The sequence below is a fragment of the Stigmatopora nigra genome, chromosome 5 (assembly GCF_051989575.1).
Source record: "Stigmatopora nigra isolate UIUO_SnigA chromosome 5, RoL_Snig_1.1, whole genome shotgun sequence".
NCBI lineage: Eukaryota > Metazoa > Chordata > Actinopteri > Syngnathiformes > Syngnathidae > Stigmatopora > Stigmatopora nigra.
The window spans coordinates 12,419,402-12,434,828 of NC_135512.1; the positions used below are offsets into that span (position 1 = coordinate 12,419,402).

The 15,427-nt window shown below is 39.1% G+C and overlaps 1 protein-coding gene across 2 annotated transcripts in view; it reads right to left on the bottom strand.

Moving 5' to 3' along the window:
• Window positions 1-3,375: 3,375 nt before the first annotated feature.
• Window positions 3,376-15,427, bottom strand: part of ror1 (receptor tyrosine kinase-like orphan receptor 1) — a 29,028-nt gene continuing 16,976 nt past the window's right edge. The window contains exons 4-12 of one of the 2 annotated variants that reach the window (XR_013326493.1): window positions 12,700-12,827; window positions 11,410-11,727; window positions 11,052-11,297; window positions 10,760-10,974; window positions 7,361-7,540; window positions 6,450-6,677; window positions 5,969-6,333; window positions 4,008-5,243; window positions 3,376-3,862 (exon numbers count right to left, since the gene is read on the bottom strand). Coding sequence is in view for 1 of the 2 variants with exons in the window: in XM_077717891.1 (XP_077574017.1) it covers window positions 4,550-5,243; window positions 5,969-6,333; window positions 6,450-6,677; window positions 7,361-7,540; window positions 10,760-10,974; window positions 11,052-11,297; window positions 11,410-11,727; window positions 12,700-12,827 (2,374 nt within the window). In the remaining variant the exon portion in view is untranslated. Of the gene's footprint in view, window positions 5,244-5,968; window positions 6,334-6,449; window positions 6,678-7,360; window positions 7,541-10,759; window positions 10,975-11,051; window positions 11,298-11,409; window positions 11,728-12,699; window positions 12,828-15,427 lie in introns of both variants that reach the window. The other variant, XM_077717891.1, reaches the window with a different exon arrangement.

The window sequence follows — 15,427 nt, forward strand, 5'->3', positions numbered from 1 at the left end:
AATATAAATGTATGATTTTAAAAGTACAATGGTTGTGAATAAAGTTTACACTTACAATCACACCGCTGCTGGGTAGGAGTTGATCCCAAATTTCCTGTGTCAAAGTCAGAGGAAGCAACCAGTATACAATTAAAAAACATTTTATACATTAAAAAAGCATTTCCAACCAGTTATCTAGAACATTTACTCAATCCAAAAGCATTTTTTCAAGTTCTTATAAATTCTTTGTTAATAATAACCCCCAAACATACCTTCGGACTCATTCCATGAGCCAGCATCTGCTCCTCATGGAACTATGTCATGGATTTACACTTATCTTAATACCAGTCATTTTGAATTTGGAAAAAGCATTCTGTGAAGTAGACATTGATTTGTCCATAATTCCTCTATTCATGAAAAAACATGGTTAGATTGATGTCAAATTTATTCACTTAGTCCACGCTCTCGAAAAATTAATCAAAATATGGATTCAACTTGTGAGAAGTTCTGCCATCATGAGTGTTTTGGTCATTCTATGTTCTAATTTGCACTTTTATGAATATCAAAAGGTTACTCATTGGTCAAAAGTTGAAAATGTAGACCTTTAACCCTTTATGGGGAAATTTACTCTTTTGTGTAATGAAAAAAAACAGTTTATATTGATACTCAAGATCTTTATACGAAAGACAATAGCCCTCCATTGGCTCAGAGGGTCAAAGTGGATTGGACCTTTGGCATCGTCTAAGGCAGCCAATGAGTTTTTTTTCATTCACTCATTTTCTGAACTGCTTATTGTTGCAAAAGTCGCGGGGGGTGCTGGAGCCTATCCCAGCTGAGGTGGGGAAGCAGCCGTTAATCATTTTTTCTACAAAACGCATATATGTATGTATAATTATCTTACTGAATGCTGTTTTCCTAGTCAGAATACTTTTTATCCTTAGAGTGTATGGGACGAGCTTTTGTTATATTAGAAAGATGCTTTATTTTGTTATGATTAAAATTACCAATTCCTTATTTACATACATTATGGAGAGAAGTTTTGATTGTCTAAGGCAGTGTTTCCCAACCACTGTGCCGCGGCACACTGGTGTGCCGTGAGCAATGGTCAGGTGTGCCGTGGGAAATTGCAAGAAGTCATACAATGTGATATTGAGAGAGAAAAATTAATAAGAATATAAGGGGATTAAAATGGAACTATTACAAGGTTCAAATCAAAATATGATGGACGTTAAATTGTAGATTATACTATTATTTGATTCAAGTTGTGAAACAGTAATTTTGTTGCTTATTTTTCTCTAAGTCGAAACGGAAGTTGTCTGGTTTCTGGGGCATCAACTTTTGCCGACGTAAAGTCTGTGTGAGCACAATTTTTTTGCGGAATATTAGGAGATTTAAGTAATATTTAGAGAAAAATGATAAAATGACGCGATCAATAACTTTACTTGGTTATTTGCATCAATCAAACCGGAAGTTGTTCAGGGTCCACAGGCCAAATTTCCGTGACATTAGGTCATTGTGAAAAATTAGATTTTGGAATAATTTTGGATGCAATTTCTGCTGATAAAACTTCGATGAGAATAACTATTATAAATATAGGCGACAAAGATTTTCAGATGGTGGTGTCCCTTGAGATTTTTTTCAATGCAAAAAGTGTGCCTCGGCTCAAAAAAGGTTGGGATACACTGGTCTAAGGTTGGAACTGGCGGCCTGGCGGCTGAGTGGTTAGTGTCTTGCTTGGCCTCATAGTTCTGGGTTCAAATCCAAGTCAGTCCACTTGTGTGGAGTTTGCATGTTCTTCCTGGGCCTGCGTGGGTTTTCTCCAGGTTCTCTGGTTTCCTCCCACATTCCAAAAACATGCATGGTAAGCTGATTGGACACTGTAAATTGCCCTTAGGTATGGGTGTGAGTGCCAATGATTTTCCTTTGTCTCCTTGTGCCCTGCGATTGGCTGGTCATTGATTCAGGGTGTCCCCCGCCTCGGGGCTGAAGTCGGCTGGGATAGGCTCCAGCACCCCCTGCGAGCCTAGTGGAGATAAAGCGGTTCAGAAAATGAATGAAAGTTAGAAATGTGTCAGTGAAAGAAAGTGACCTAAATTAAAATGCCCACATCTTATACACTCAAGTCTTGCAGTATGTAATGTTATTACCAGCTGACCCTTAAGAATTCCAAAACAACTCAACTCTACCACCTTCTGTCTGAAATGAATACTGCTCTGACTGATTTAAAATAGAAAGGGAAAAGGTTTTGCTCCCATCTATTGACCAGATGTTGCACAACAACAATGTGCTAAAACATTCCCAAAAATAATTAATCACATTCATCTACTATATAAACCAAACATTTAATAAATGATTGCAATACAAAACATCTGTGCAAAAAATATTCGTATAAACAAAAGGACTCTTGCTCAAATGGTATAAAGATAATCATGTAAACTTTCTTTAACAGGCACCCAATGATTTTATGGTTTGTTCTTTTTTAAAAAAAAAAAAAAAGCAAAACAAAAGTATTACCGAATGAAAAAGACTGTTTTGATGAAGAATTCACAGTTTGGTGTACAATTGACACAATTATTTGATTTGCTGCATTGGAAAATGCTATATCCTATACATGTGACTTAGACAAATAATTTAAAAAAAGATTATTATTTGGGAGAGATTATGAGGACAGCAAAATGTTAAAATGGCTAAAGACTCAATTGCTTTCAATATTACAGGGAGGAAAACAACCAGAACATAAGCCAATGAGTGATTGACAAGTAGTCAACTCTCACCAACATTCAGTACATATTTCTTTTTATCTGCTTCTGGAATTCATGTTTGCAGCTGATCAACATAAAATATTGGTAAAAAATGACATGGGAGTTAAGAGATAATATTTAAATTGCTGTCCAAATAAGAATCCATGTAACGTATTAGCGGGTTAATAGAGCACTAGGCAAGATTTGCACTTTAAATCTTAATTATGAGGCCCAAATATTTAAATAGACATTAAAAGGAATATGTTTTTGGAAGTACTTTTAACACGATTCAAAATAGTAAGTCTGAGATTTTTCCATTTTTAAAAGTCAATTGTCTGCCCTAAAATGTTACTGTTTCAATTCTAGGTTTACAACACCCTACACAAATCAGTCAATTACAAAATAAGGCCAAAATCTTCATTCAGGTTGCTACAGCCTATATACTAAGTAAAATTATGATTATTTTGTTCAAGTTTAGTTTGTTAGGCTTGTATTTCTGATTAGAATACAACATTGGTATGATAATCCAGCTTGATTCTTCATAGCGAAAGACATGCAAGCAAAAAGTTGTGTTTTTCTATATTTTTATCCCGGCGTCCCTTTCTTATGTCCATAGTTGACTGGGATAGGCTCCTGCACTGCCCCCCCCCCCCCCCCACCCCCGGAAAATGAATGAATGAAAAGACCCTGGCTGCAGTAACCTTGATGGCTGCCAATCTTACATAGTGCCCCTTTTAATGGTGTTTTCCTCTTCTAATTAAATATAACACCATCATTCTGTTAAACCCATGATCATCCATCCATTTAGCCCAAGAACACATTTTATAATAAAAAGGTAGCACGAATCCCCACATCTCTAATGTGGTAGTAAAAAAAAAAACAAGGAAAGTTTCCTTCAAAATTCAAACATGAAAAAAATACTAATAAAAATATTATCCAAAACATATGACAAACAAATGTACCTTTGCGATAATGAGTGTCTACAGGTGGTAAAATCATTGATGTAATCTGGCAGCGGCTTCTTGCATAAATAATGTCATCATCATCTTTTGGGGAGGTTCCTTAGGAGATGATTTGATTCCATATTTGCAGGGACTAAGGCACAAAGTGACAAAGTAGCAAAAGAAAAACGACAGTATCTACTGCATAATTGTCATTGTAGAGACATTCAGGTGTCATGTTCAAAGGGTTTTTGCCATAAAAAAATGGAAAAGGGGATGAATAAATATGCTGTTAGCTGCTTGCTCAATGCAACAAATCCATGTTAAAGATCATCTTGTATCCCACCTGGAGCATGTTGTTGATCTGAGCATGTAGGAGTCAGTGCACCACCTCTCGTTATTGCTTCCTCGGCCATGGCATGAGAAAAAAAAGAGATTCTCATACATTCAACTGCAAAGAAGCCACACTGCTGCTTGCTACGGTCTTCAAGGAATTGTTGAGTCCTGAAACACACTTGGCTGGACTATCTTCTATTTTGCCATTATTAAAAGTTGACTTGAAAATATAACTTTCTATTTGATGTAATCATTCATTCATGACTTGAAAAATCTATGTACACAAAGGCAAGTTTACAATAACAATTCATTCTGTGTTATATAAGTACACTTATTTACTTATTCTATAATTGCCCAGGGAGTATACCGTGCCTCTCGCTTACTCAGCTGGGTCAGGTTCCAGTTTGGCTGCGGTCCTTGGATGAAAGCACACTCTTCGCAAAAGGTTCCTAAAAGAAAGTCTTCGCATGGTTAATTCTGTGCTCGAATGCCAGGATGAGAGAGTTTCAAACCGGCCCCAGGTGTGGTACGGCAAAGATCCCCTATATTTACCTACAGGTCTGCAGTGATAACAGCGTCATTATACATAAGCATCTCAGAGTTAGGCGTGAGCAGTGCTGATGTTTGCATATGGTCCATTTGCCCCATCGACTTCTGTGTGAGCTGTCCGTACATTTGCACCTGGCCTCCGCCGTTCCCCGGCATGATGCAATGTGACAGCAGCGGCGTATTGGCGTCGTGGTTGGAGCCCGTGGTAGAGGGAACGCCGCTGACGTGTCCCGTACTGGTGGAGCCGCTGGCGCTGCTGGGCGAGCGGCTTTTAGGGGGCGGCAGATGATGCTGGATTACCCGGGTAGGTGGAACTGGGGGAGGGAAGTGAGCGGGAAATGCTGCGTACCCTGGTGGAATTGGGTAACCATTGACGGGGATGAAGCGTGGGTGTGTTTGAGGCACCGCCATGGGGGCCCATGTCGGAATGGGAGCCATCTGACCCGCTGTGGGTATACCCTGAGTGGGGTAGAGATAACCTGCGGCGGCAGCGTAGCGAGGGTTGCTCAAGTTGCTGACGGGGCTGGCGCTCAGCGAGGTGGTCTGGGTGGTGGCGTTGCCCCCGCCACCGGAGGGGGTGCTGGAGCTGGCATGAGATGACAGCCCCTCCCAGGTACGTAGGCGGCAGTGAATGTCCTTGAAGCGGGGTCGACGTGCTGGGCCTTCCTGCCAGCACTCGGTCATTAGACCGTAGAACCTAGGTCAGATAGCATATTATTCATTTCAACACAGATGGACATACATTGCAAGTCTTAATTCCGAACCTATGCTGATTTAGTGTGCACTCTAAGGCACAGGTGTCAAAGTGGCGGCCCGGGGGCCAAATCTGGCCCGCCGCATCATTTTGTGAGGCCCGGGAAAGTCAATCATGAGTGCCGACTTTCTGTTTTAGGATCAAATTATAATGAAGATTATAGATGTATATTATATTTCCTGATTTTATCCCTTTTAAATCAATAATTTCATTTTTTAAATCCATTTTCTCTGTGTTTTTAGTTCAAAAATAGTTTTAATATGGAAAATAATTAAAGAAAAATTTGGTTTCCTTCTGAAATGAAAAACAAATGATTAAAAGAAATTTTCCCTTAATAAGAAAAAAAATCAAATAAACATTGTTTTTAACGCTGCTTTTAATCCAGTTCTTTTATCCTATTTATAACAAAAAGAAATCTGAATATTTTTATTTTCATTATGACCCTTTAACTTGACTTAGAATGTTTGACAATCTGCTGGTGACAGTCCTGTGCTTTCAGTACTGAAAAATAAGCTCACACGAGGCATTGACTTTCTTAAATAAACTTAACTTACTAAGTATCTTTAACACCTTTTACAATAAATTAGTATTATCATCATTGTAAAGAGTGAGATCTTGTGTTTTTATTTGTCCAGTGAACTTACAGGAAGTAGACAAGAAGGACATACCTTGGCGGACAATCTTCAGGACAAGGCAATAGTTGCCTTTTTCGCACCATCTCCATCACTTCCTGGTTGGAAAAACCATAATAAGGCTGTAGACCATAGCTGAAGACCTCCCACAGCACCACTCCGAAAGACCAGATGTCCGAGTCTGTGGTAAACTTTCCGTAGGCGATGGCCTCGGGAGGCATCCAGCGAATTGGAAAAAGGGTTTTGGGTTGAATGCAGTAGTAGTCTGATGAGTAAATCTCCCTCGAGAGACCCAGGTCCGATATCTTCACATGGAGCTGCTCGCCAACCAAAATGTTCCGCGCCGCAAGGTCTTTATGGATGTAGAAGTGACTTGACAAGTACTCCATTCCAGCAGAAACCTTTATGGTGTTCATGAAAAACAATATAAATGTCAACCTTACAATGAAAAACGCATGTAAGAATGTTTCATATATTAATGGAAGTTTTCACTCAGCGGTTCACGCTCCATCCTTGCCTGCATAGCCATGTGCAGAAAGTCGCTGTGATCCAGGCTGGATTTAACGGTTCCATCCTCATCGCTGCTGCAGCCCACGTCAGAATGTGGTGAACGCATGATGAGGAACTCGTGGAGGTCGCCTTGAGGGAGAAATTCAAACAGCAAACAAACTGCCTGCTCCTGGGTCACCACACCCAGCAGGCACACCACGTTGGGGTGCTGGATCTCTGTAAGAACAGCTGCCTCCTGCAGAAGCCCGCAAAATAACGAGAGTAAAATTAACGCAGTCGGAAACCTAGCAGCATAAAGTGTGTTTACACCAGATGCTAATGTTTTATTCGCACTTTCAAGCTTGACGTTTATCTAGACAACTTGGAAATAGAGAACTTTTGTTTATGTGCTAACCTATTTTCAGTGAACATCCTCAAACACATCTGGAGAAGAATATATATACAGTCTTTTTTCAGCCACAACATTTAATGTACGCAGTGAGGAAATAAAACGGGACACGCTTCAGAGCTTGTGGGAAACAGCTTTCCACTGCCAAGTAGCGGCTTGTAGAAATGCATGACTGCTTGTTAATGCTACATTTGATTTTTCAAATCCCCACAAATGTGAAGACTTGACACCATCTGTGTCTCCCTGAAAGGAAGGAAGCACCTACTGGTGAGCAGTAGTTCAAAATTGTGCCTAAAATCTTAGTTTTGAGCTGGAAAAACTGAATCTAATTCAATTCCAATCCCCTTGTGATTCACCAGTCTAGAGTGGTCTTTAAAAAAACGCCTAGAATTTTGACTTCATCCTTAAGAGAAGTTAAGGTCAGGTGTTTTATTGATTTCCATTAGGAAAGGAAAACATTACTTCAGCTGTCCTAGACTTCAACCAATAAAATGTTCCCTTACACTCCTTGGCTTGATCAGACAATGTACCTTCTGGAAGTCACTCCACTGTTGGACACTGGAGGCGTCCTTTAAGGTCTTGATGGCAACCAGTTGTGCTTGGTCCATGCCCGGCAGGTAGAGATGACCTTTGTATATCTTCCCCAAGGAACACACGCCAAGCTCTTCCATGAAACGCACCGCCGACAGGGGAAACTCTTTGGCCTTACTCTGCAGGGGAAGAACAGATTGGGGGGAAAGAGTGAAGAAGTGAAAGACCAAGGTTGAAAAGCAATAAGGTCACTCTTGTCCTGTTAGGTATGTGGACTTTTTCTCCCCATTATTGTCCCGTGTCCCACGCTGCCAAGTGGCCACGTATATCACAATATATACTATAGTTAAAACAACTCCCTCCTCAAACTTTGGTACTATCAAGATGTCAGATTATTTTATCATGGAAAATGTGGGTTTGTTACTCTCCCCAATTATATGAAGCCAATATACTCTGTGTATATGCATATATGTATATGTATATATGTATATGTATATATGGATATGTATAAATGTATATGTATATATGTATATCAGTATATATGCATATATGTATATATGTATATATGTATATATGTATACATGCATATATGTATATATGTATATATGTATATCTATGTGTGTGTGTATGTGTATATATGTATATGTATATATGAATGTGTATGTGTATGTGTGTGTGTGTGTGTGTATATGTGTGTGTGTATGTGTATGTGTGTGTGTATGTGTGTGTGTGTGTGTATGTGTATGTGTGTGTATGTATGTGTACGTGTATGTGTACGTGTATGTGTACGTGTATGTGTACGTGTACGTGTATGTGTGCGTGTATGTGTGTGTGTATGTGTGTGTGTATGTGTTGAAAGTTATCAAACATCAGTGTTTAATGCCAAAAAATGTCCAATGGATTTTCTTTTATGAAAAGGGAATTGAAAGAATGTTACCAAATTGACAGACTCAAAGGCTGATGATGCTCTCCAGTAGTGCAATGACACGCTTCCACGAGCTTTGATGGCGGGGTTGAAAGTGTGTGTGTGATGTGACACATGTTTTTAGTTAAAAGTTAGCTTCACCCCTTTTCCCACCCACCCAAAGCCTTAGATCCTCCTTACACTGCCACATTTTGTTTGTAAGTGTTATATATGTGTGTCTAAGTGGTTTGTCACAGGTATTGACCCCTGTGTGATCTGGATCAGAAGACAAGCAGTTACTGAGAGGAAAGACAAAATACTCTTCTGGTAATAAGGAAATACAATTCAACATTATACTATGAGACCTCAACATCTATATATTTATATAATTTAACTTCAAAGTTGTAAATAATACAAGCCGCTTTTTATTTTTCTAGTTTAGGTGTATTATTTAGCCGAGACCGACCAAAGAAAGGAAATGTTCATTAAAACTAATGTTATCATGTTGGGATGAAGCTAATAGTCAGCGAGAGTATTTTAAATTGCAAGAGAGAGAACAAATAAACTTGACTAATTGACTATCTTGACCATTCCGTGCCTGACACTAAACTGTACGTGTCATTATGGTGAGAGTCCCTTTTGGAAAGGTCAGTAATAACACCTCCTCACATGGATCCTTCAAACTCCACACAATTCATAATTACCCGTCAGAAAAATGCGAATATAAACTTTACAAGCTCATTCAAAGCCATAAGTAAAGTAACATCGGGCCTGTCGTCCTCAATAGTAAACAAAAGATAGTATTGAGGTGTGACAGCTCTCCCAGATTGCATAGTTGTCTCGACAGTCACTGATGGTAGTATAGTACATTCCACCTTGAACATAAGAAGACAGCTCGTCTCAATCATTATCCCGCCACTTCTACCAAAATGATGTAGTCGGACAAAGATGCATGCAGCCTAAAAGTGTGCTGAGTGTCGACTGTCAAAGCAGTCACTGTCCAAGACGTGAGTGGACGTGTAGATGTCAAAAGAAGTGGAGTCAAACATTCCAGGACTTACAAGACTTTGATGAAAAGATAAGAAAATCTCAACAACACACAAATGCAGCAGTCAGTGGCTTAACACACACACACACACTTGGAGGTGCAGTGTTTTGACTGCTTCATATACTCTGCTTTTCTGACTTCAAAAGAGAAACTCAAGACTTTAGAGTTACCACAGACTAGCGGATCGAATAGAGAGTATAAGGATATAGAATGTGTGCTTGTGTTCATATGCGATACATATGTGCAGAGGCGGTCCAGGTCTAAATGGAACTCTGGACGGACAGATGCTTTTGTTAGTGTGTGTTTGTGTATACGCCCTTCGAGAAGATGGGAATCGCGGGGGTTAGTGGACTAGTGGAGAACTACTTGCTCTACCCATCAGCATATTGGTCAGTTGGGTGTGGGGGTACAAGTACACAATCACTCACGCAATTCCAAGCTCCGCTCTTAGCAATTGGGGGGTCTTGGGTTACCGCCCAACCAGCCCATGTTAGGAACCGCCATTGCATTTTTTTTTAAAATGCATTAATTCATCCATTTTCTGAACCGCTTAGCCTCACAAAGGTCGCAGTGGGTGCTTGAGCCTATCCCAACCAACTACGGGCATGTTTTTGGGACGTGGGAGGAAATCTGAATACCAGGATAAAACCCATGCAAGCCTGAGGAGAGCAGGCAAACTCCAAAGAGTGAGTACGGACCTGGAGTCGTACCTTCGACCCCAGAACTATGACACGGACATGCTAACCACTCGTCTGCCCGTCCGCTTTTTTAAAATGCAAGAAATAAAATGTTGTATTTTCTAATATGAAAGCTCAATTAGTTTTTAGTATTGTCGTACAGAGGTTTTATTGCGTACTGTAGAAATATTAATATATTTGAAACAAAATTTTGGGCGATTCAGTTAAGTGACAACTTAACTTCTTATGAAGCTCAGGTAGCCATATCATATGAAAAAGCCTTTGATAAAAAAAGTGTAATATTATAAGGACAAAGTAGAAAAAAAATATAAAAGCGATTGTCAAAATGTAGACCAGGGGCTTTTGGTTTTTCATTTCCATACCTATCTTTCTGTACAATTAAACCAGATATTTACATATAATGGATAAAGGCAAACACCTTTTTCCTAATCCAATATCAAACAAAAAAAGGTGTGTGGCTCCAGTTTTTTAACTAGGTCTACAATGTCTTGTGTGTCTTGTGTCTGCCTTGCTACTACAACCAAGACATTGCCCGAATACGGGATGAAATTAAGTTCTAATCTAATCTAAATTAAGCCCTCAAATATCAGTATGTCATTAGTGAGCAAAGCTGAAAATGCCGTGCTCTCGGCTGCCACGCAAGAGATTTTTTTTAAAATTCTTCCAAAAATGCCCCCAAAAGCAATTAGTTGCCTTGTCTTGTGTTCTCAGTCTTTATGTGTACATGTGTTTTTTAAATGTAACATACCTTTGGTTTGTATGCTGTTGTGAGCATGGACATCTCGACATTTTGCCCACGGACCGGTTTAGGCTGGCGAGGCGCTGGTGGCCTAGCAGACTTCTGGTTGTTGCGACACACGCAAATGAAGAAGAAGAGCAAGGCAATGGCCAATGGGATGGCCACACTCGGAACCAGAATGTACAAAATCTCCATGTTGCCACCACTTGACTTCTCCTTATGGTCTAAAGAAAATTTGAAGTTAGACATATCAATTTGTTGTACTCAATCTATTTTGACTCGACGGTAAACAATGACTCACCACATATAGGAATGTCACAGAGTTCCATACGGACCCCCTCATCCAATGTAAAGCACCAGGGGGCTTCATGTTTGTTTCCTGGGTTGCGGCAGTACGAATGCCCTCCATTGAGCTCTGGGTAGCGGACAGCCATGAAGTTGTGGCTATGAGGATATTGGGAATTCCACGGCTGACATTGACGGCCCGACTTAGTCATACTAATGGTGCCGCGGTACTCTGAGCCACTGCTGTTGTAACATTTGTGATCTGATGAAGACCAAAGAAGGCATTTAGACTGTTAAGCAAGCGGTAAAATGGCAAAAATTGGAATTCTAATACTCGCTTCAACTAACAAGTCTATGAATGAGAAACCCTTTACTTTTGTTGATAGGCTCCGCCATGGGGATGCCTATTCGTAGACAGTTGGCTGCCTCGAGACTGTCCGTGGCTGCCAGATCATCACAGTTTGGCAACTTGAGTCTTTTCAAGATGATGGGGTTGGAACGGGCAATGATGTACTCGGTTTTGCACAAGTCATTCTCCAAGATCTCACACTCATCCTTGCAAAGGTCTCGAGGTTTGTCAGCTCCGGAGCTGCGATCGCATGTCGGAAAAGCAAAGTGGCAGAGGGAGGGGATGGCAAACTGCGAGCAGCGATCTGAAAGATGGTTGGACGTTCCGATCATGGTGAATGCCGCTGTGGAGAGAAATAGAAAACAGATCTTATTAACTGTCCAAAGATCAAAGTGATCAACTGACAATAAAAAAAACCTGCAGTTTTAAATGCATCGGAGTATGATTCATAGCCTGTGCAGTTATTGCAAACATATGCTCCATTTTGGTGGGGATTATCACTAAAGCAGCTATTTGTGTGTGTGTGTGTGTGTACGTGAGTGGGTAGTGGGTCAGGCAATTAACGGGGACTACGGAAAATTGGCTAATTTCCAAACCACAAGCACACATTCTTCAGGTAAAGCCAATATTCAAAATGATTTAAGACCACTTGAAACACCCAGTTAGTGTTTTAAAGTGTTTTAAAAGCGTAGTTCTATTTCGCACCTCGCACTAATACGTGGCATTGTAAATTTGCATTGTCAGTAGTCCTCATGTCCCACATAAGTATTTGCCATCATTAGTATAATTAATAACATATGTATTACCTAATCCTCTGGCATGTTTGCATTTGGACGAGGCAATGATTGAGAGGACTAAAAACATAGTACTTTAATTCTATTCAAGTCCCAGTAAAAAAAGGTTCTATTAGTAGGTATAGAGATGTAACATTTCTATTTAGTGTCAAATGGCCCAAAAAGTGATGTTTAAATGTAAACGAGGTATAAAGCAGGTTATCTAAAATACTGAATCATAATCAAAAGGTACAAAATATTGTTTTTTAAACCAAGAACATACATGATAATGAAAAATATATGAAATGTTCATTTGCTGATTAATTGTCCTAAGACTAAAATGTAAGTGATGTTCAGGGGTATATTTAATTCCAATTCATTTAAATATTTTAGAGGCATTTTGAACATCACACCTGCCATCTATAATCAAGCAACATTTCTATTTTCAAGAGCACTTTTGGAAATGTGATATTGGCATACCCTATATTTCAATTCATATTTACCTAAACTGGGAGAAAACAGAAGGGAAATACAGTTCTCACCTGTTATCTGAGTCTCTATTTCACCCTGCATCTGCAAAGAGTCGACAAAAATGCTGCGATTTCCAATGAAACGGGCACAGGCGATGCCTCTGTATGGCTGGCAAAACCCCTCTTCATCAAAATCGTCCCTGAAAAACATTTTTTTTTTAAAAATTCAGCATAATGTAGAAAAAGTTCCGTTTTTGCAACAGCACTGTTTTAAGAAAAACACCCAGTCACAACGTTCAGTTGACATATTTGATCCACTAGAGGGCCACGTGTGAATGAAGAACAAAAGTGGGTAAAAAATGACAAGCCAAAAACTTGTGTTCCTATATTATAGCTCTTAATTTGATTTTAAATCAGAAGACCTACCCCTAAAAGATTTATTTACCTCAGGGTGAAATATTCATATATGTAACTCGTGTATGATTGTCACAGTTTATTGTAGTTAATTGCACTAAAATACTTTTATGAGCCATAATTTGAAACATATGCACAAAGGAGAGTTGGGGGAGGGAAGTACTGATTATGCATTCACTACCACATTTACAACTTTTACTTCATATTCCCTGAACACTTAATATGTCTACTACCACTGTTGCATTTTATCCACCAAGGATCCAGATAACTAAAAGTATGATAGATTAAAAAAAGAAAAATAGTTGTTTTCGTAAATGGGAACTACACAAAAATCCACATGCTGAATTTGCTTGGTGTGAGATCACTATGTCATGTGCTCTAAGTCGTGCCATATGGCACCTTAAGACCAGGCAATATATGAGGATAGTGCACGACAATGTGGTATATGAGATTAAAACACACACACAGACACACACACACACATACAGAAACATATTGTAACTATTGGCTGACTGAAGCACAACCTCATGAACCCACAACTATTTAAAAAAACAAAGCTGTTCTACATTTCTGCAATAAATCTCATTAAAAAAAATAAGCTCAGTTTTATTTGATAAAAAAAAATTAAATTAAAAAAAAGGAAAGACTACGTATTTGGATTATGATCACATCTCCGAAAAGCCAGCAATAAAAAAGAACAATTTACTGCAACCCCCGAAGTTAAGAGGGCATCAAGAGTGGGCATGGGGTCATGTGGTTCCTCCTCTCTGAGGAGTGTTAAGTGACTCAAGAGGTCAAGGTCAGTTCTCTACAGGTGTCCCCTACATCCAGACACACTTAAATCAACATTTCAAGCAAATAGAACCAAAACATGGGAAGCCTTGACCACAACAACATAATCACATTACTTTGGTCGTGGTGTAATATGATTTCACCCTTCAAATTTGCAATTTTGCTCATTTGTTAATACAGCAGTAGCCAGAAGACATAAATATTTTTTTCTATTTAACGTCAGATATTTTTCTTTTGGCAACTGTGGATTTGCAAATCATTTTGCAGAAAAGTATTTAAGAGTTTTTGATTCTTTGTAAAGTTACTGCTGAAATGGAATATGGGGAAAAAAAACAAGCATTTTTAGTGAGGTCTGTCTAGCCAGAAGGTGAGTTTAATTGTGCGTCATTGAAGATAATAGACATCCATCCTCTATTTTTTATTTTTTGCCACAGACGTGCAAATAATATGTTCAAGCATACCATTCCCCACCGTGCAGCTTGAGTCCAACCAGGAAAATAAAACTGCAGCCAAGTCAAATAGCTTCAAACAAACCAACTGTATCCACAAATTGACCCCACACTAGTTCCTCTAAGAATTTTCTTGAGCGCCCATCCTCATTAGGGTTATCAGCGAGGTGGAACATATCCCAGTTCACCTTGAGCGACATGGATGGATGGAGTAATTTGAATGAAGAAGATTATTTTTGAGTGGTTGCAAATGTCAATTGGTATGGTGAGCTTTGGATGATTCACAAGATTCCTACTAAAATCCTTTAGTTTTCTTATGTCCGAAAGACAAATAAAAAGAGCAAAAAAAAGCCCAACAGCCTTCTGAAAATCAGCTGTGAATCTAATTGTTTTGCATATAGGTGCACGCAGTTAGTAATAATTTAAATCCTTTAATTTCAGACACAAGTGCCAAGGGTACGCGCATACGCTCACATATTGTGAAATCTGCGATCCAGATAAGTATAAAAAAAAAGACCACGTAACTTTTAATACCAAATTGAGGACACTGATTCATTGTCAAATAACATTTTTTCCAACCTCATTATTTATTGAGGGAAGCCCTCTGTTAGCAGCCGTGTTTTTCTTGCCGCACCGGTCTGACTCACATCCATATGGACACCTGGGTGGCGCCAGTGAAAGTGCAGACACAATGCTTGATTTATGAATTACAGCACGCAGCTTGACGACACATTTATTAGAATGTCTAAAAAAAAAGGTAGTACGAAAAAACTGTCATCAAAAAAGTACAGATCATTAGATGTAATGCTTCCTGGACAGCTCGTCTATATAGAAACGAATGTATCACAAATCCATATAAAGAATCCTGTATTGAACACTATAAAAACCCTGAAATAATGAAAACAGGATAGAATTGGAATTCAAAATATAGGCATAAAACAGAAGGTTGAAAAATATATTTAAGGACCCAAACACAAGAAAAAAACCTAAAGAAAACAGAGGGGCTGTTCCCAAAATAAAGTTACATCTATTGAAAAAAAACCTCCAACAAATATGGTGAGGCAAAGGCAAGAATAAAGAAGCAGAAAAAATCATACAGAACAAATCAAGGCAAAATGGGACCACAAGAACACGTGGTGCAAAAT